Source organism: Salvelinus namaycush, unplaced genomic scaffold, assembly GCF_016432855.1.
Source record: "Salvelinus namaycush isolate Seneca unplaced genomic scaffold, SaNama_1.0 Scaffold92, whole genome shotgun sequence".
Classification (NCBI taxonomy): Eukaryota; Metazoa; Chordata; class Actinopteri; order Salmoniformes; family Salmonidae; genus Salvelinus; species Salvelinus namaycush.
Genome location: NW_024061664.1, coordinates 391,818 through 414,625, shown reverse-complemented (window position 1 = coordinate 414,625; position 22,808 = coordinate 391,818). Strand labels below are relative to the sequence as shown.

Sequence of the window (22,808 nt, the reverse complement as noted above, 5' to 3'; positions counted from 1 at the left end):
TCACCTACTAGATAGGTGTAAGTAACGGCCATTTCACCCACCGGATAGGTGTAAGTAACGGCCATTTCACCTCCCGGATAGGTGTAAGTAACGGCCATTTCACCTACCGGATAGGTGTAAGTAACGGCCATTTCACCTACTAGATAGGTGTAAGTAACGGCCATTTCACCTACTAGATAGGTGTAAGTAACGGCCATTTCACCTACTAGATAGGTGTAAGTAACAGCCATTTCACCTCCCGGATAGGCGTAAGTAACAGCCATTTCACCTCCCGGATAGGCGTACGTAACAGCCATTTCACCTACTAGATAGGTGTAAGTAACAGCCATTTCACCTCCCGGATAGGCGTAAGTAACAGCCATTTCACCTCCCGGATAGGTGTAAGTAACGGCCATTTCACCTACTAGATAGGTGTAAGTAACGGCCATTTCACCTACTAGATAGGTGTAAGTAACGGCCATTTCACCTACTAGATAGGTGTAAGTAACGGCCATTTCACCTACTAGATAGGTGTAAGTAACGGCCATTTCACCTACTAGATAGGTGTAAGTAACGGCCATTTCACCTACTAGATAGGTGTACGTAACAGCCATTTCACCTCCCGGATAGGTGTACGTAACAGCCATTTCACCTCCCGGATAGGTGTTAGTAACGGCCATTTCACCCACCGGATAGGTGTAAGTAACGGCCATTTCACCTACCAGATAGGTGTAAGTAACGGCCATTTCACCTCCCGGATAGGCGTAAGTAACAGCCATTTCACCTCTCGGATAGGCGTAAGTAACGGCCATTTCACCTCCCGGATAGGTGTAAGTAACGGCCATTTCACCCACCGGATAGGTGTAAGTAACGGCCATTTCACTCACCGGATAGGTGTAAGTAACGGCCATTTCACCTCCCGGATAGGTGTAAGTAACGGCCATTTCACCTCCCGGATAGGTGTAAGTAACGGCCATTTCACCTACTAGATAGGTGTAAGTAACGGCCATTTCACCTCCCGGATAGGTGTAAGTAACGGCCATTTCACCTCCCGGATAGGTGTAAGTAACGGCCATTTCACCTACTAGATAGGTGTAAGTAACGGCCATTTCACCTCCCGGATAGGTGTAAGTAACGGCCATTTCACCTACTAGATAGGTGTAAGTAACGGCCATTTCACCTCCCGGATAGGTGTAAGTAACGGCCATTTCACCTACTAGATAGGTGTAAGTAACGGCCATTTCACCTACTAGATAGGTGTAAGTAACGGCCATTTCACCTACTAGATAGGTGTAAGTAACGGCCATTTCACCTACTAGATAGGTGTAAGTAACGGCCATTTCACCTACTAGATAGGTGTAAGTAACGGCCATTTCACCTCCCGGATAGGTGTAAGTAACGGCCATTTCACCTACTAGATAGGTGTAAGTAACGGCCATTTCACCTACTAGATAGGTGTAAGTAACGGCCATTTCACCTACTAGATAGGTGTAAGTAACGGCCATTTCACCCACCGGATAGGTGTAAGTAACGGCCATTTCACCTACTAGATAGGTGTAAGTAACGGCCATTTCACCTACTAGATAGGTGTAAGTAACGGCCATTTCACCTACTAGATAGGTGTAAGTAACAGCCATTTCACCTCCCGGATAGGTGTAAATAACAGCCATTTCAGCCATGCTACTTTCACCTATCCAGTCCTATCAGATCTGTGAAGGAGGGCAAAAGGGGAGGGAAGATGCAACACTGTGTGGCCCCTCATTTCCTGTGCATGAAGTGGCTGACCATGTCTATGGGCAGAGGGAAGATGATGGTGGAGTTCTTCTCTGCAGCGGTGGCGGTGAGGGTCTGGAGGTATCTCAGCTGGAGGCCTGATGGAGACTCAGAGATCACTAGAGATGCCTCCTTCAGGGCCCTGGAGGCATTCATCTCCCCCTCCGCCGCTATCACCTAGAGAAGAGAGAGGAGGGAGAGAGAGGTAAGAAACCTAAAGATGGATTTTCAGTATGGAGAAACATTCATCTCCCCCTCCGTCGCTATCGCCTAGGGAGAGAGAGAGAGGTAAGAAACATACAGATGGATTTTCAGTATGGAGAAACATTCATCTCCCCCTCTGCCACTATCACCTAGGGAGAGAGAGAGAGGTAAGAAACATACAGATGGATTTCAGTATGGAGAAACATTCATCTCCCCCTCCGCCGCTATCACCTAGGGAGAGGAGGGAGAGAGAGAGAGGTAAGAAACATACAGATAGATTTCAGTATGGAGAAACATTCATCTCCCCCTCCGCCGCTATCACCTAGAGAAGAGAGAGGAGGGAGAGAGAGGTAAGAAACCTAAAGATGGATTTTCAGTATGGAGAAACATTCATCTCCCCCTCCGCCGCTATCACCTAGGGAGAGAGAGAGGTAAGAAACATACAGATGGATTTTCAGTATGGAGAAACATTCATCTCCCCCTCTGCCACTATCACCTAGGGAGAGAGAGAGAGGTAAGAAACGTACAGATGGATTTTCAGTATGGAGAAACATTCATCTCTCCCTCTGCCACTATCACCTAGGGAGAGGGAGGGAGATAGAGAGAGGGAAGAAACCTAAAGATGGATTTTCAGTATGGAGAAACATTCATCTCCCCCTCTGCCACTATCACCTAGGGAGAGAGAGAGAGGTAAGAAACCTAAAGATGGATTTTCAGTATGGAGAAACATTCATCTCCCCCTCCGTCGCTATCGCCTAGAGAAGAGGGAGGGAGATAGAGAGAGGTAAGAAACCTAAAGATGGATTTTCAGTATGGAGAAACATTCATCTCCCCCTCCGTCGCTATCACCTAGAGAAGAGGGACTCTATTGATGAAAACAGTTACCATTAAATAAGTGTATTTATTTCACATTGTACATCTCAGTTGACTGTCTTCTACAGTTGTCTGAAGTGTGTCTCCTCACCTTAGCCCTGGCCTCACGGCTGGCTTCTGCCTCTGCAGCCATGGCTCTCTGCAGCTGGTGGGGCAGCTTCACGTCCTTAATCTCCACACGCTCCACCTTGATACCCCACGGGTCAGTGGCCTCGTCCAGAGACTCCTATGGAAGGGGTAGTAGGGTCAGCAAACAGAAACATTAGTCGGGCCAGAGCTATCATACAGCTAACGAAATATCTACACCTATTAGTGTATTTATCCAGAACAGGTAAAGGACAGATCGAAATTTACTGTTCAAGGTGTCCCCCTCCCCTTCTCCCCAACTGTTACGTTCCCCAGTTTCTGTGTTGTAGTTTGTATTTGAGTGTGTGTGTTTCAGGAGATGGCTTCCTGGAATTACTCCCCAAGCAGCTGATTGGTTGGCCCCAATTGATGATTGGAGCTGACCCCGCCCCCTCGTCAAGAAGCAGCTGTTTCTAATTACCCATTCCGTCTGAAGATATAAAAGCCAGTGTTCTGTTGTTCAGAAGGGAGAGATTTTTGCAGAGAGAGATCATAGGCAGGCTGAGAGAGATCATAGGCAGGCTGAGAGAGATCATAGGCAGGCTGAGAGAGATCATAGGCAGGCTGAGAGAGATCATAGGCAGGCTGAGAGAGAGAGAGAGAGAGAGAGAGAGAGAGAGAGAGAGAGAGAGAGAGAGAGAGAGAGAGAGAGAGAGAGAGAGAGAGAGAGAGAGAGAGAGAGAGAGAGAGAGAGAGAGAGAGAGAGAGAGAGAGAGAGAGCATAGGCAGGCTGGCTGAGATCATTGCTGGAGAATTAGATTGTGATATAGTATTGGTTGTTTATCAGAAAGCGTTGGTATGTTCTGTGTTTGTTGCTTTGTCAGAGCTTCTTTAGTGACCTGAGTTAGTTTTCTCAGTTTTGTTGTGAAGTGGATTGTTTGTTATTCTGTTTCATTTGTTCCCAGGGGGGAAGGGGAAGGCACTTTGGGAGTGCTTAGGCAAGAGGTCCGCGGGCATACATATACCCGTAGTATATTCAATGTCTAGGCACACTAGGTAAGACCTGGGCGGACCACCCCCTGTATTTTGGTTAGGGCACCAGGTGGTGCTAAGATAGGTAAGTAGTGGGTAGGCAGGTTAGATAGGAGAGGGGGAGCTTTGATATTTACTTTCTTTCCTTTGGTTCCGTCCAGCCCCTTTTCCCCATATTACCGTGTAAAGGAATAAAATCCTAGTAAACGGTCTATTCTGCCTTTTTGTCATCCTTACTCGCACCTACAGTCCATACCTCTTTCGCTTCACGGAGAGTTGAGTTGTAGCAGGGTGTTGCGTTCCCTCTTCACAGAGGCGTTTTCACTTGACCCACCCCGTGTACTGTTAAATAAATTGAACACCCTCCTCCTCATAGAATTAACTCAAAATAATGTTGAAGACCATAACTGTGGAGACCCTGTGGCCTATAAACGTGGATATGCTTTGTGGCACAGTTGATGTCACACAGGGCTACGGCCAGAAGGTTGAGTGTTCGCCATGACAACCACAGATGAGCTCATTCTCCCTGCCTGTTTCATTACTTCATGATCAGAGCCGGATGCAGACAATCATCAGCTGTATTACTCCCAGGCATGCTGGGGGAATAAAACATTTTGATGCCATATTTATAATTATATAAAATACACTACATGACCAAAAAAAAACATGTGGACACTTGCTCGTCGAACATCTCATATGGAATATTGTGTGTAGATTGATGAGGATTTTAACATTTTTAACCCCTTTTAGAAAAGGCTGTAACGTAATTAATTTTTTTAGATTTGGCCAATATCCCTTGTTTATTGATAGCGCTGGCTACGCCGTGTTGGATCTGAAAACATATGGATGTCTGGTCAATTTCTTCCCAGTCACGTTGTCCGGAGCCAACTTTTCCTATAGGAAACCCTGAAATGCTCATATTGTTTATATGCAGATTTTAGAATATTCCCATGAACATCTGTCGCCATGGAAACCTAGCTATAGACATCCTAAAGACTCTGGCAGGTGCGCTAGTCCAGTGTCACTTTGATTATGCCTGCACGTCATGATTCACCACTAGGCCAAACATCTAAAGAATTATCTACAGATAACGGTTGAATTTTTCCCCCTGTATTTTACAATGGTTCCATCCCGAGAATAATCACTTTTGTCCCCAAACCGGAAGTGTCATTCTAAAACATATGTCTGGATTTGAGTAGATCTTTGATCGGCAATACCTTATTATTACCAGCCACTTCAGCACCAGCTCCCCGCTGAGGATGCGCCACAACCAGCCACTTCAGCACCAGCTCCCCGCTGAGGATGCGCCACAACCAGCCACTTCAGCACCAGCTCCCCGCTGAGGATGCGCCACAACCAGCCACTTCAGCACCAGCTCCCCGCTGAGGATGCGCCACAACCAGCCACTTCAGCACCAGCTCCCCGCTGAGGATGCGCCACAACCAGCCACTTCAGCACCAGCTCCCCGCTGAGGATGCGCCACAACCAGCCACTTCAGCACCAGCTCCCCGCTGAGGATGCGCCACAACCAGCCACGCTAGTGTGGGTGGCTCCACCTCGGTCCGTCTCGGTTACTGTAGTGCAGTCTTAGTGCCAGCATCGGTTTGTGGTGGTATGTAAACAGCTACCAAAAATACAGATGAAAACTCTCTAGGTAGATAGTGTGGTCTACAGCTTATCATGAGATACTCTACCTCAGGCGAGCAAAACCTTGAGACTTCCTTAGATATCGTGCACCAGCTGTTGTTTTCAAATATACATAGACCGTCGCCCCTTGTCTTACCAGTGGCTGCTGTTCTATCCTGTAAAACCCACCAGCTGTATGTTATTCATGTCATCGTTCAGTCACGACTCGGTGAAACATAAGATATTAGTTTTTAATGTCCCGTTTGTAGAATATATACGTGATTGTAGTTTGTCTATTTTATTATCGATTGATTGTACGTTGGCTAATAGGAACGATGGTAAAGGTAGATTACCCTCTTGGCGACGGATCCTAACAAGGCACCCGGATCTTTGTACACGATACCTACGTCTCTTTCTCCTGCGAATGACGGGGATGAGGGCTTTATCTAGAAACTCTTTTCGGACATAAGATACGGTGGCAGAAACATTATGTACAAAATAACTTACAAATTACATGAAAGAACACACACAATAGCACAATTGGTTAAGGGGTCGTAAAAAACAGCAGTCATTTCCTTTAGGGCCATTCTTAAAATTCATTATCAGAAGTAAAAATACAGACAGACTTGCCTGTGTTTACTTTGCCTTTCTAGACCTTATACACTGTTGAGAGTAGATCCACAATGGATTCAAAATCAAATTATTCAAATGACATTTTCACTGCAGCCCAGAGTAGAATTTTGGTCTCACTTGAAAACAATAATACAGTTATTAATTATATTGTGGTGTTGTAGGCTACTTTAGTCTAGGTAGGATAAATATATTGTCCCTAAACAAGATCAATAGGGGAGCTTTCTGACCTGTGTGTTTCATGTCTTCACTGTTCCTATTTGTTCATATTGAAAATTGATGCAGCTTCGAATGCTTTTATATATGGTATGATTGTTAGTTAGCATATTGCAGATCTGGACAAACGATACACCTACCACTATTGTCACTATGAATGGTGGATAGAGGGCGGGATAGACCGTTAGACTGGTAGACAATACCGATCGGTGGTAAAAATTAGCACATGGAAGAGCCTAGGTCATAAGCGAAGTACCTTGATATAGAGGAGGAGCATGCAAGCAGATGAGGAAATGTGACTAGGATGGAATACATTATATAGTAAAACCTGTAGAAGAGTGACTGTTAACCAGGGAAGAAAACACACTCAACCCTCCCCTGTGCCCAATAACAAACCACTCAACCCTGCCCTGTGCCCAATAACAAACCATTCAACCCTCCCCTGTGCCCAATAACAAACCACTCAACCCTCCCCTGTGCCCAATAACAAACCACTCAACCCTGCCCTGTGCCCAATAACAAACCACTCAACCCTGCCCTGTGCCCAATAACAAACCACTCAACCCTGCCCTGTGCCCAATAACAAACCACTCAACCCTCCCCTGTGCCCAATAACAAACCACTCAACCCTCCCCTGTGCCCAATAACAAATCACTCAACCCTCCCCTTTGCCCAATAACAAACCACACAACCCTCCCCTGTGCCCAATAACAAACCACTCAACCCTCCCCTGTGCCCAATAACAAACCATTCAACCCTCCCCTGTGCCCAATAACAAACCACTCAACCCTCCCCTGTGCCCAATAACAAATCACTCAACCCTCCCCTTTGCCCAATAACAAACCACACAACCCTCCCCTGTGCCCAATAACAAACCACTCAACCCTCCCCTGTGCCCAATAACAAACCATTCAACCCTCCCCTGTGCCCAATAACAAACCACTCAACCCTCCCCTGTGCCCAATAACAAACCACTCAACCCTCCCCTTTGCCCAATAACAAACCACTCAACCCTGCCCTGTGCCCAATAACAAACCACTCAACCCTCCCCTGTGCCCAATAACAAACCACTCAACCCTCCCCTGTGCCCAATAACAAACCATTCAACCCTCCCCTGTGCCCAATAACAAACCACTCAACCCTCCCCTGTGCCCAATAACAAACCACTCAACCCTGCCCTGTGCCCAATAACAACCACTCAACCCTCCCTTGTGCCCAATAACAAACCACTCAACCCTCCCCTGTGCCCAATAACAAACCACTCAACCCTCCCCTGTGCCCAATAACAAACCACTCAACCCTCCCCTGTGCCCAATAACAAACCACTCAACCCTCCCCTGTGCCCAATAACAAACCACTCAACCCTGCCCTGTGCCCAATAACAAATCACTCAACCCTCCCCTGTGCCCAATAACAAACCACTCAACCCTCCCCTGTGCCCAATAACAAACCACTCAACCCTCCCCTGTGCCCAATAACAAACCACTCAACCCTCCCCTGTGCCCAATAACAAACCACTCAACCCTCCCCTGTGCCCAATAACAAACCACTCAACCCTCCCCTGTGCCCAATAACAAACCACTCAACCCTGCCCTGTGCCCAATAACAAACCATTCAACCCTCCCCTGTGCCCAATAACAACCACTCAACCCTCCCCTGTGCCCAATAACAAACCACTCAACCCTCCCCTGTGCCCAATAACAAACCACTCAACCCTCCCCTGTGCCCAATAACAAACCACTCAACCCTCCCCTGTGCCCAATAACAAACCACTCAACCCTCCCCTGTGCCCAATAACAACCACACAACCCTCCCCTGTGCCCAATAACAACCACACAACCCTCCCCTGTGCCCAATAACAAACCACTCAACCCTGCCCTGTGCCCAATAACAAACCACTCAACCCTCCCCTGTGCCCAATAACAAACCACTCAACCCTCCCCTGTGCCCAATAACAAACCACTCAACCCTCCCCTGTGCCCAATAACAAACCACTCAACCCTCCCCTATTTTGGACTACCCCTCCCCCCCAGTAAATTGCAACCTGGCCCTAACTGGATCCCATAACCAGGTGAGTTTGATGTGGGATTAGGCTCTATTCATCCACAGCAGGTAACTGGATAGTAGAAAGCATGATGGCACGTCTATGGTTTTGAATTACATTTTGAGGTTTGTTTCATTGCACATAGTAAACATACTTGTCTTGATTGTGCATTCCCATCACAAAGCATTTCCAGTTTTCAGTTTTGTCTAATATGAATTAACCAAACCAACCAATCACTCAGTCACTGTGACTGTATTACTCCCAGGCATGCTGTGGGAGATGCTGTCCAGGTTGTTCTACAGTTTTACAGTTCTGCAGTTCTAAGTTCTCGGTTCTACAGTTCTATGTTCTCGGTTCTACAGTTCTATGTTCTAGGTTCTACAGCTCCGTGTTCCGTACCGAAATGCTGTGTGAGATTCCCTCGTGGTCAGTCAGCAGATCAGCCTAATTCTACTGTTCTTAGTTATATGGTTCTATAGTTCTAAATTCTAGGGCTTCCTACCTGCATGCTGTGTGAGATTCCCTCGCGGTCAGACAGCAGATCAGCCAGGTTCTTGGTTCCCAGGACGTTCCTCAGGGTGGTCTGGGCCAGGAGACGGGTGGAGGAGTGGGCGTTGGACACGTTGGCTACAGCAGAGATGGGGCAGTACACACGGAAATACACCACCCCGTCTACAGACACCGTCACTGAGTCTTTGGTCAGGATCTGGACAGAAGAGAAGAAGGCAAGAGGTGAGTTTGTACTGGATGAATTACATTCTGAAAAGTGATGTTGTTGGGGGTCTTGGAAGGATATTGGTATGTTTGTTTGTGCACTTTACAACCTCAATCTACCAATACCAATACCTGGACAGTCAAAGTGAACTGATTAGGATCCAGGGCTCTTCAACCCTGTTCCTGGAGAGATACCCTCCTGTAGGTTTTAACTCCAACCCAGTTCCTGGAGAGCAACCCTCCTGTAGGTTTTAACTCCAACCCTGTTCCTGGAGAGCTACCCTCCTGTAGGTTTTAACTCCAACCCTGTTCCTGGAGAGCTACCCTCCTGTAGGTTTTAACTCCAACCCTGTTCCTGGAGAGCTACCCTCCTGTAGGTTTTAACTCCAACCCTGTTCCTGGAGAGAGACCCTCCTGTAGGTTTTAACTCCAACCCTGTTCCTGGAGAGATACCCTCCTGTAGGTTTTAACTCCAACCCTGTTCCTGGAGAGATACTCCTCCTGTAGGTTTTAACTCCAACCCTGTTCCTGGAGAGCTACCCTCCTGTAGGTTTTAACTCCAACCCTGTTCCTGGAGAGCTACCCTCCTGTAGGTTTTAACTCCAACCCTGTTCCTGGAGAGAGACCCTCCTGTAGGTTTTAACTCCAACTCCAGTTGTAACTAACCTGATTCAGCTTATCAACCAGGTAATTATTATAATCAGGTGCGCTTGATTAGGGTTGAAGCGAAAACCTACAGGAGGGTCTCTCTCCAGGAACAGGGTTGGAGTTAAAACCTACAGGAGGGTCTCTCTCCAGGAACAGGGTTGGAGTTAAAACCTACAGGAGGGTATCTCTCCAGGAACAGGGTTGGAGAGCCCTGATATACGCTGTCATTGGTGCAGAAAGCATGAAGATGTACATGACACAGTCCTCACTGTACAGTGGTATGACGTATTTGAGGTAGATGTGTTCAGTACCTCTTGGGGTGGGATGTCAAAAGACACAGTCCTCACTGTACAGTGGTATGACGTATTTGAGGTAGATGTGTTCAGTACCTCTTGGGGTGGGATGTCAAAAGACACAGTCCTCACTGTACAGTGGTATGACGTATTTGAGGTAGATGTGTTCAGTACCTCTTGGGGTGGGATGTCAAAAGACACAGTCCTCAAGTCCACCTTCACAAAGGTGTCAGTACAGGGAAGTACAAAGAAGATCCCTACAGAGGAGACAAGAGAGAAGGATGTTTTCTCACCAGTTTTAAAGGCGTGTTACAGTGTATGTGCTGTACTGTACTGTAGGCCATGTTGAGCAAGGTGTATTGTATGTTGTGGCAGTATTTCACCTGGTCCTTTCGGCTTCTTGTCTGCGATGCGTCCAAGTCTGAAAATGACCGCTCGCTCATACTCCTTTACAATCTAGATAGTAAAACAATACAGGGTGACACGAAACCATGTGTTTTACGTTGGTTATATTATTGATCATGTCCCATGATGCCATATCAGGGCTATAAAATGGGTGAGTAGATAACACAACTCCAGAGAACTATGCTTGTGACCTTTGCAGAGAGCTCCTCCCCTCATATCATAGCCCCTCCCCTCATACCATAGTTCCACCCCTCATACCATAGTTCCTCCCCTCATACCATAGTTCCACCCCTCATAACATAGCTACACCCCTCATACCATAGCCCCTCCCCTCATACCATAGCTCCTCCCCTCATACCATAGTTCCACCCCTCATAACATAGCCACACCCCTCATACCATAGCTCCTCCCCTCATACCATAGTTCCACCCCTCATAACATAGCTACACCCCTCATAGGTCCACCCCTCATACCTCATCCACCCCTTATAGGTCCACCCCTCATACCATAGGTCCTCCCCTCATTACCATAGCTACACCCCTCACACCATAGGTCCTCCCCTCAAACCATAGCTACACCACTCATACCATAGTTCCACCCCTCATACCATAGTTCCACCCCTCATACCATAGCTACACCCCTCATAGGTCCACCCCTCATACCATAGGTCCACCCCTCATACCATAGGTTCACCCCTCATACCATAGCTACACCCCTCATACCATAGCTACACCCCTCATACCATAGCTACACCCCTCATACCATAGGTCCACCCTCATATTGTAGCTCCACCCCTCATACCATAGGTCCACCCCTTATAGGTCCACCCCTCATACCATAGCTCCTCCCCTCATACCATAGGTCCACCCCTCATACCATAGCTCCACCCCTCATACCATAGGTTCACCCCTCATACCATAGCTACACCCCTCATACCATAGGTCCACCCTCATATTGTAGCTCCACCCCTCATACCATAGGTCCACCCCTTATAGGTCCACCCCTCATACCATAGCTACACCCCTCATACCATAGGTCCACCCTCATATTGTAGCTCCACCCCTCATACCATAGGTCCACCCATTATAGGTCCACCCCTCATACCATAGCTACACCCCTCATACCATAGCTCTACCCCTTATAGGTCCACCCCTCATACCATAGGTCCACCCCTCATACCATAGGTCCACTCCTCAACGTTTTATGTCATGTTTCTAATGTGCACTAAGGAATATAACCCTTTTGATCAGGAAGGAGTAAAGTTCACAACAGAACCGTAAAAAAGTATGCAGCTATTCATTATTCAGCCTACATTTTACAATGAATTGTACTTACAAACAATTTATAATCAAGATTCAATACAACAATCTCTCAATCTCAGTTCCAGATAAGAGGAGGGAGTGTTACTTCCAGAGAACATGACGTTTAAACCTTCTCTCTGACGAGGATCTCTCCTGTCCTGTGTGCTGTGACATCTTTAAGGATCCACAGCTTCTGTAAAGCCTGTCTGAAGCTAAGCGGGAAACAGAAGGATTATCGGGTATGTCCAGTCTGCAGGAAAAAGTCCTCAATGCAACATCCTTCCTGCAACCTGGTTTTAAAGAAGCTGTGTGAGAGCTTACAGGAGAGGAGTCAGAGAGCTTCAGCAGGGTCTGAGATACAGGAGAGGAGTCAGAGAGCTTCAGCAGGGTCTGAGATACAGGAGAGGAGTCAGAGAGCTTCAGCAGGGTCTGAGATACAGGAGAGGAGTCAGAGAGCTTCAGCAGGGTCTGAGTTACAGGAGAGGAGTCAGAGAGCTTCAACAGGGTCTGAGTTATAGGAGAGGAGTCAGAGAGCTTCAGCAGGGTCTGAGATACAGGAGAGGAGTCAGAGAGCTTCATCAGGGTCTGAGATACAGGAGAGGAGTCAGAGAGCTTCAGCAGGGTCTGAGATACAGGAGAGGAGTCAGAGAGCTTCAGCAGGGTCTGAGTTATAGGAGAGGAGTCAGAGAGCTTCATCAGGGTCTGAGATACAGGAGAGGAGTCAGAGAGCTTCATCAGGGTCTGAGATACAGGAGAGGAGTCAGAGAGCTTCAGCAGGGTCTGAGTTATAGGAGAGGAGTCAGAGAGCTTCAGCAGGGTCTGAGTTATAGGAGAGGAGTCAGAGAGCTTCATCAGGGTCTGAGATACAGGAGAGGAGTCAGAGAGTTTCATCAGGGTCTGAGATACAGGAGAGGAGTCAGAGAGCTTCAGCAGGGTCTGAGTTATAGGAGAGGAGTCAGAGAGCTTCAGCAGGGTCTGAGTTATAGGAGAGGAGTCAGAGAGCTTCAGCAGGGTCTGAGATACAGGAGAGGAGTCAGAGAGCTTCAGCAGGGTCTGAGTTATAGGAGAGGAGTCAGAGAGCTTCATCAAGGTCACACTGACTACTGTGAAACCTGTGAAGTGGTTTTTGTATTGTGACAGTGTGACTGACTACTGTGAGACCCGTCAGGGAGTTTCTACATACTCTACCTTGCATTGCTCGGTGCATTCACCATCTAGGGATATCTATTTCTTATCTTCACGTGGTCATCAATTTTTTTTTAAATTTAATTTTACAGAACGTATCAAATGTTACGCTGCCATACTGTACACTAGTATACTGTACCTTGACGCACATGAAGATGGTGATAGGGAAGAGGAACAGCGTAACGATGAGAGAGATTCCGAAGAGAAGCCAGCCACAACATCCCAGAGAGCCAGAGCTCTTATCTACGCAGGAAGGAATTCACCAACAATACAGGTTAGTCTGACTGACGTATAATAATACGATAATACTATAATAACTACATGTATATGAAGTATACATACAGTATAATGACTATACGTATCATAACTTTATCAATCAAATCAAATTTAAATTTTTACGTAGAATGCTTACTTAGAAGCCCCTTAGAAGTATTGTATTGATTAGTAGTGTATGGTATTGTATAGTAGTGTATTGTATTGTATGGTATTGTATGGTATTGTATAGTATAGTAGTGTATGGCGTTGTATTGTATAGTAGTGTATTGTATTGTATAGTAGTGTATGGTATTGTATTGTATAGTAGTGTATGGTATTGTATTGTATAGTAGTGTATTGTATTGTATAGTAGTGTATGGTATTGTATAGTAGTGTATGGTATAGTAGTGTATGGTATTGTATAGTAGTGTATTGTATTGTATAGTAGTGTATGGTATTGTATAGTAGTGTATGGTATTGTATTGTATGGTATTGTATAGTAGTGTATGGTATAGTAGTGTATGGTATTGTATTGTATGGTATTGTATTGTATGGTATTGTATTGTATAGTAGTGTATTGTATTGTATGGTATTGTATTGTATTGTATAGTAGTGTATGGTATTGTATAGTAGTGTATTGTATTGTATGGTATTGTATTGTATTGTATAGTAGTGTATGGTATTGTATAGTAGTGTATTGTATTGTATGGTAGTGTATGGTATTGTATTGTATGGTAGTGTATTGTATTGTATAGTAGTGTATGGTATTGTATAGTAGTGTATTGTATAGTAGTGTATGGTATTGTATAGTAGTGTATAGTAGTGTATGGTATTGTATAGTAGTGTATTGTATTGTATTGTATAGTAGTGTATGGTATTGTATAGTAGTGTATTGTATTGTATTGTATAGTAGTGTATGGTATTGTATAGTAGTGTATTGTATTGTATTGTATAGTAGTGTATGGTATTGTATAGTAGTGTATGGTATTGTATAGTAGTGTATAGTAGTGTATTGTATTGTATGGTATTGTATTGTATTGTATGGTATTGTATTGTATTGTATTGTATAGTAGTGTATGGTATTGTATAGTAGTGTATTGTATTGTATAGTAGTGTATGGTATTGTATTGTATAATAGTGTATGGTATTGTATAGTAGTGTATTGTATTGTATTGTATAGTAGTGTATGGTATTGTATAGTAGTGTATAGTAGTGTATGGTATTGTATAGTAGTGTATGGTATTGTATAGTAGTGTATAGTAGTGTATGGTATTGTATAGTAGTGTATGGTAGTGTATGGTATTGTATAGTAGTGTATGGTATTGTATAGTAGTGTATGGTATTGTATAGTAGTGTATTGGATCTACATCTCTCTCTGAGACTAGTATCACATGTCCTCTGGTCTCTCTCTGAGACTAGTATCACATGTCCTCTGGTCTCTCTGAGACTAGTATCACATGTCCTCTGGTCTCTCTCTGAGACTAGTATCACATGTCCTCTGGTCTCTCTCTGAGACTAGTATCACATGTCCTCTGGTCTCTCTGAGACTAGTATCACATGTCCTCTGGTCTCTCTGAGAATAGTATCACATGTCCTCTGGTCTCTCTCTGAGACTAGTATCACATGTCCTCTGGTCTCTCTCTGAGACTAGTATCACATGTCCTCTGGTCTCTCTGAGACTAGTATCACATGTCCTCTGGTCTCTCTGAGAATAGTATCACATGTCCTCTGGTCTCTCTCTGAGACTAGTTTCACATGTCCTCTGGTCTCTCTCTGAGACTAGTATCACATGTCCTCTGGTCTCTCTCTCAGACTAGTTTCACATGTCCTCTGGTCTCTCTCTGAGACTAGTATCACATGTCCTCTGGTCTCTCTGAGACTAGTATCACATGTCCTCTGGTCTCTCTCTGAGACTAGTATCACATGTCCTCTGGTCTCTCTGAGACTAGTATCACATGTCCTCTGGTCTCTCTGAGACTAGTATCACATGTCCTCTGGTCTCTCTGTAACTAGTATCACATGTCCTCTGGTCTCTCTGAGACTAGTATCACATGTCCTCTGGTCTCTCTCTGAGACTAGTATCACATGTCCTCTGGTCTCTCTGAGACTAGTATCACATGTCCTCTGGTCTCTCTCTGAGACTAGTTTCACATGTCCTCTGGTCTCTCTCTGATACTAGTATCACATGTCCTCTGGTCTCTCTGAGACTAGTATCACATGTCCTCTGGTCTCTCTCTGAGACTAGTATCACATGTCCTCTGGTCTCTCTCTGAGACTAGTATCACATGTCCTCTGGTCTCTCTGATACTAGTATCACATGTCCTCTGGTCTCTCTCTGTAACTAGTATCACATGTCCTCTGGTCTCTCTCTGAGACTAGTATCACATGTCCTCTGGTCTCTCTCTGAGACTAGTATCACATGTCCTCTGGTCTCTCTGATACTAGTATCACATGTCCTCTGGTCTCTCTCTGTAACTAGTATCACATGTCCTCTGGTCTCTCTGAGACTAGTATCACATGTCCTCTGGTCTCTCTCTGAGACTAGTATCACATGTCCTCTGGTCTCTCTCTGAGACTAGTATCACATGTCCTCTGGTCTCTCTGAGACTAGTATCACATGTCCTCTGGTCTCTCTCTGAGACTAGTTTCACATGTCCTCTGGTCTCTCTCTGATACTAGTATCACATGTCCTCTGGTCTTTCTGAGACTAGTATCACATGTCCTCTGGTCTCTCTGAGACTAGTTTCACATGTCCTCTGGTCTCTCTGAGACTAGTTTCACATGTCCTCTGGTCTCTCTCTGAGACTAGTATCACATGTCCTCTGGTCTCTCTCTGAGACTAGTATCACATGTCCTCTGGTCTCTCTGAGACTAGTATCACATGTCCTCTGGTCTCTCTGAGACTAGTATCACATGTCCTCTGGTCTCTCTCTGATACTAGTATCACATGTCCTCTGGTCTCTCTCTGAGACTAGTATCACATGTCCTCTGGTCTCTCTGAGACTAGTATCACATGTCCTCTGGTCTCTCTGAGACTAGTATCACATGTCCTCTGGTCTCTCTGAGACTAGTATCACATGTCCTCTGGTCTCTCTCTGAGACTAGTATCACATGTCCTCTGGTCTCTCTCTGAGGCTAGTATCACATGTCCTCTGGTCTCTCTCTGAGACTAGTATCACATGTCCTCTGGTCTCTCTCTGAGACTAGTTTCACATGTCCTCTGGTCTCTCTCTGAGACTAGTTTCACATGTCCTCTGGTCTCTCTGAGACTAGTATCACATGTCCTCTGGTCTCTCTGAGACTAGTATCACATGTCCTCTGGTCTCTCTCTGAGACTAGTATCACATGTCCTCTGGTCTCTCTCTGAGACTAGTATCACATGTCCTCTGGTCTCTCTCTGAGACTAGTATCACTTGTCCTCTGGTCTCTCTCTGAGACTAGTATCACATGTCTTCTGGTCTCTCTCTTAGACTAGTATCACATGTCCTCTAGTCTCTCTCTGAGACTAGTATCACATGTCCTCTGGTCTCTCTGAGACTAGTATCACATGTCATCTGGTCTCTCTGAGACTAGTATCACATGTCCTCTGGTCTCTCACTGAGACTAGTATCACATGTCCTCTGGTCTCTCTCTGAGACTAGTATCACATGTCCTCTGGTCTCTCTCTGAGACTAGTATCACTTGTCCTCTGGTCTCTCTGAGACTAGTATCACATGTCCTCTGGTCTCTCTCTGAGACTAGTTTCACATGTCCTCTCGTCTCTCTGAGACTAGTATCACATGTCCTCTGGTCTCTCTCTGAGACTAGTATCACATGTCCTCTGGTCTCTCTGAGACTTGTATCACATGTCCTCTGGTCTCTCTCTGATACTAGTATCACATGTCCTCTGGTCTCTCTCTGAGACTAGTATCACATGTCCTCTGGTCTCTCTGAGACTAGTATCACATGTCCTCTGGTCTCTCTCTGATACTAGTATCACATGTCCTCTGGTCTCTCTGAGACTAGTATCACATGTCCTCTGGTCTCTCTGAGACTAGTATCACATGTCCTCTGGTCTCTCTCTGAGACTAGTATCACATGTCCTCTGGTCTCTCTCTGAGACTAGTATCACATGTCCTCTGGTCTCTCTCTGTAACTAGTATCACATGTCCTCTGGTCTCTCTGAGACTAGTATCACATGTCCTCTGGTCTCTCTCTGAGACTAGTATCACATGTCCTCTGGTCTCTCTGAGATTAGTATCACATGTCCTCTGGTCTCTCTCTGAGACTAGTTTCACATGTCCTCTGGTCTCTCTCTGTAACTAGTATCACATGTCCTCTGGTCTCTCTCTGAGACTAGTATCACATGTCCTCTGGTCTCTCTCTGAGACTAGTATCACATGTCCTCTGGTCTCTCTCTGAGACTAGTTTCACATGTCCTCTGGTCTCTCTCTGAGACTTGTATCACATGTCCTCTGGTCTCTCTGAGACTAGTATCACATGTCCTCTGGTCTCTCTCTGAGACTAGTATCACATGTCCTCTTGTCTCTCTGAGACTAGTATCACATGTCCTCTGGTCTCTCTGTAACTAGTATCACATGTCCTCTGGTCTCTCTGAGACTAGTATCACATGTCCTCTGGTCTCTCTCTCTGAGACTAGTATCACATGTCCTCTGGTCTCTCTCTGTAACTAGTATCACATGTCCTCTGGTCTCTCTGAGACTAGTATCACATGTCCTCTGGTCTCTCTCTGAGACTAGTATCACATGTCCTCTGGTCTCTCTCTGAGACTAGTATCACATGTCCTCTGGTCTCTCTCTGAGACTAGTATCACATGTCCTCTGGTCTCTCTGATACTAGTATCACATGTCCTCTGGTCTCTCTCTGTAACTAGTATCACATGTCCTCTGGTCTCTCTCTGAGACTAGTATCACATGTCCTCTGGTCTCTCTCTGAGACTAGTATCACATGTCCTCTGGTCTCTCTGAGACTAGTATCACATGTCCTCTGGTCTCTCTGAGACTAGTATCACATGTCCTCTGGTCTCTCTCTGAGACTAGTTTCACATGTCCTCTGGTCTCTCTCTGATACTAGTATCACATGTCCTCTGGTCTCTCTGAGACTAGTATCACATGTCCTCTGGTCTCTCTGAGACTAGTATCACATGTCCTCTGGTCTCTCTGAGACTAGTATCACATGTCCTCTGGTCTCTCTCTGAGACTAGTATCACATGTCCTCTGGTCTCTCTCTGAGACTAGTATCACATGTCCTCTGGTCTCTCTGAGACTAGTATCACATGTCCTCTGGTCTCTCTGAGACTAGTATCACATGTCCTCTGGTCTCTCTCTGATACTAGTATTACATGTCCTCTGGTCTCTCTCTGAGACTAGTATCACATGTCCTCTGGTCTCTCTCTGAGACTAGTATCACATGTCCTCTGGTCTCTCTCTGAGACTAGTATCACATGTCCTCTGGTCTCTCTCTGAGACTAGTATCACATGTCCTCTGGTCTCTCTCTGAGACTAGTATCACATGTCCTCTGGTCTCTCTGTAACTAGTTTCACATGTCCTCTGGTCTCTCTCTGTAACTAGTATCACATGTCCTCTGGTCTCTCTCTGTAACTAGTTTCACATGTCCTCTGGTCTCTCTCTGTAACTAGTTTCACATGTCCTCTGGTCTCTCTCTGAGACTAGTATCACATGTCCTCTGGTCTCTCTGTAACTAGTTTCACATGTCCTCTGGTCTCTCTCTGTAACTAGTATCACATGTCCTCTGGTCTCTCTCTGAGACTAGTTTCACATGTCCTCTGGTCTCTCTCTGATACTAGTATCACATGTCCTCTGGTCTCTCTCTGAGACTAGTATCACATGTCCTCTGGTCTCTCTCTGATACTAGTATCACATGTCCTCTGGTCTCTCTCTGAGACTAGTATCACATGTCCTCTGGTCTCTCTGATACTAGTATCACATGTCCTCTGGTCTCTCTCTGTAACTAGTATCACATGTCCTCTGGTCTCTCTCTGAGACTAGTATCACATGTCCTCTGGTCTCTCTCTGAGACTAGTATCACATGTCCTCTGGTCTCTCTGAGACTAGTATCACATGTCCTCTGGTCTCTCTGAGACTAGTATCACATGTCCTCTGGTCTCTCTCTGAGACTAGTTTCACATGTCCTCTGGTCTCTCTCTGATACTAGTATCACATGTCCTCTGGTCTCTCTGAGACTAGTATCACATGTCCTCTGGTCTCTCTGAGACTAGTATCACATGTCCTCTGGTCTCTCTGAGACTAGTATCACATGTCCTCTGGTCTCTCTCTGAGACTAGTATCACATGTCCTCTGGTCTCTCTCTGAGACTAGTATCACATGTCCTCTGGTCTCTCTGAGACTAGTATCACATGTCCTCTGGTCTCTCTGAGACTAGTATCACATGTCCTCTGGTCTCTCTCTGATACTAGTATTACATGTCCTCTGGTCTCTCTCTGAGACTAGTGTCACATGTCCTCTGGTCTCTCTCTGAGACTAGTATCACATGTCCTCTGGTCTCTCTCTGAGACTAGTATCACATGTCCTCTGGTCTCTCTCTGAGACTAGTATCACATGTCCTCTGGTCTCTCTCTGAGACTAGTATCACATGTCCTCTGGTCTCTCTGTAACTAGTTTCACATGTCCTCTGGTCTCTCTCTGTAACTAGTATCACATGTCCTCTGGTCTCTCTCTGTAACTAGTTTCACATGTCCTCTGGTCTCTCTCTGTAACTAGTTTCACATGTCCTCTGGTCTCTCTCTGAGACTAGTATCACATGTCCTCTGGTCTCTCTGTAACTAGTTTCACATGTCCTCTGGTCTCTCTCTGTAACTAGTATCACATGTCCTCTGGTCTCTCTCTGAGACTAGTTTCACATGTCCTCTGGTCTCTCTCTGTAACTAGTATCACATGTCCTCTGGTCTCTCTCTGAGACTAGTATCACATGTCCTCTGGTCTCTCTCTGATACTAGTATCACATGTCCTCTGGTCTCTCTCTGAGACTAGTATCACATGTCCTCTGGTCTCTCTCTGAGACTAGTATCACATGTCCTCTGGTCTCTCTCTGAGACTAGTATCACATGTCCTCTGGTCTCTCTGATACTAGTATCACATGTCCTCTGGTCTCTCTGAGACTAGTATCACATGTCCTCTGGTCTCTCTGAGACTAGTATCACATGTCCTCTGGTCTCTCTGATACTAGTATCACATGTCCTCTGGTCTCTCTGAGACTAGTATCACATGTCCTCTGGTCTCTCTCTGAGACGAGTATCACATGTCCTCTGGTCTCTCTCTGAGACTAGTATCACATGTCCTCTGGTCTCTCTGAGACTAGTATCACATGTCCTCTGGTCTCTCTCTGAGACTAGTATCACATGTCCTCTGGTCTCTCTGAGACTAGTATCACATGTCCTCTGGTCTCTCTCTGTAACTAGTTTCACATGTCCTCTGGTCTCTCTCTGTAACTAGTTTCACATGTCCTCTGGTCTCTCTCTGTAACTAGTTTCACATGTCCTCTGGTCTCTCTCTGTAACTAGTTTCACATGTCCTCTGGTCTCTCTCTGTAACTAGTTTCACATGTCCTCTGGTCTCTCTCTGAGACTAGTATCACATGTCCTCTGGTCTCTCTCTGAGACTAGTATCACATGTCCTCTGGTCTCTCTGAGACTAGTATCACATGTCCTCTGGTCTCTCTCTGAGACTAGTATCACATGTCCTCTGGTCTCTCTCTGAGACTAGTATCACATGTCCTCTGGTCTCTCTCTGAGACTAGTTTCACATGTCCTCTGGTCTCTCTCTGAGACTAGTTTCACATGTCCTCTGGTCTCTCTGTAACTAGTATCACATGTCCTCTGGTCTCTCTCTGTAACTAGTATCACATGTCCTCTGGTCTCTCTCTGAGACTAGTATCACATGTCCTCTGGTCTCTCTCTGAGACTAGTTTCACATGTCCTCTGGTCTCTCTGTAACTAGTATCACATGTCCTCTGGTCTCTCTGTAACTAGTATCACATGTCCTCTGGTCTCTCTCTGAGACTAGTATCACATGTCCTCTGGTCTCTCTGTAACTAGTTTCACATGTCCTCTGGTCTCTCTGAGACTAATATCACATGTCCTCTGGTCTCTCTCTGTAACTAGTTTCAGGTGTCCTCTGGTCTCTCTGTGACTAGTTTCACATGTCCTCTGGTCTCTCTGTGACTAGTTTCACATGTCCTCTGGTCTCTCTGTGACTAGTTTCACATGTCCTCTGGTCTCTCTGAGACTAGTTTCAGATGTTATCTGGTCTCTCTGGTCTGTTTGTGACTAGTATCAATTGTCCTCTGGTCTGTCTGGTACTCCTGAGTCATTGTTGTGTCTAGTAGTGAGGCAACACCTTCTCCTCAGAGCCTCCAACATGCGCTCCCACACACGCACGTACACACATGCACGCAGACACACACACAAACCACCCAGATAATTAGGTAAAGAATCAATCCCTCCTAAAATGGTCAAATCTCATCACTTTTTCAGTTTATAATATCCATGTCATCTACTGTTAAAATTATTTTATTCCCATTGCATGTATAGAATTTCTCTCTCTCTCTCTCCCCTCCTCTCTCTCTCTCTCTCTCCTTTATTGTCAAAGCAAGTGAAATAGATCATTAACAAAAGTGAAATAAACAATAAAAAATGAACAGTAAACATTACACTCACAAAAGTTCCAAAGGAATAGAGACATTTCAAATGTCATATTATGGCTGTATACAAGTGTTGTAACGATGTGTCTCTCTCTCTCTCTCTCTGAATCATCCCATTTCCATGTAAGGTCCACGTACCTTCTAGGATCTGTTCGGTGCTGATCTGGACCTTACCCTGGGACACCATGTCTCTCTCTAGTCCTGCCTGGTGCTCTGTACTCAACCTTTATTTAACCCAGTCAGTCCAATAGTTTCAGAAATACCACCTATACCTGCAGATATTAATACTCAGAGCAACATGAACGTTAAAGACTGAAAACTGGTTAGGAACTAAGTATATTTGTAACAGCACCTCCTCAGAAGCCTGGTCGGACAGAGCAAGCTGTCTGTCTGTCTGTCTGTCTGTCGGTGTGTGTCTGTCTGTCTGCCGTTGTGTGTGTGTGTGTGTGTGTCGGAGGGACGGTAGGCAGGTGGGGATATTTACCTGTGTCCTCTCTCCCACTAGGGTGTGGCCTGTCCCTAATGGTCTGTTTCTGTCCGAGCTCTGAGAGAGAGAGAGTGCTCTGTCGATGCTGCAGTCCCCCGATACAGTGTGGCAGACAGGAGAGGCTCATTAACAACACAATTCAAATCCACTGGAAGTTGTACTTAGCTAGTGAAGCGTGTTTATTCTATTGTATATCTTTATATCATATAGTTTTGTCATTAATGTGAGTCCTGTGATGAGTGTATACGCTCATGAATTAACAATAGGTGGTATCTTGACACCATGCTAGTGGGGGGGGGGGGGGGACTCGATCCAAACACAAGATGATCTGATCACCCGACACGGGCCTCGTCGACTGGTTCTGCCTTACTCTGTACATCTACAGGCAGTATTAGGT

General features: G+C 45.6%; 1 protein-coding gene across 1 annotated transcript; it reads right to left on the bottom strand.

Moving 5' to 3' along the window:
• Positions 1-1,737: 1,737 nt before the first annotated feature.
• LOC120043446 (stomatin-like) lies at positions 1,738-22,111 on the bottom strand. Its single transcript, XM_038988031.1, has 7 exons — positions 22,063-22,111; positions 13,129-13,232; positions 10,482-10,554; positions 10,273-10,355; positions 8,946-9,149; positions 2,921-3,055; positions 1,738-1,929 (listed from the first exon to the last, which is right to left on the bottom strand). Exons 1-7 carry the CDS (start codon positions 22,109-22,111, stop codon positions 1,738-1,740), a joined length of 840 nt encoding a protein of 279 aa, XP_038843959.1.
• Between the last annotated feature and the right edge of the window lie 697 nt (positions 22,112-22,808).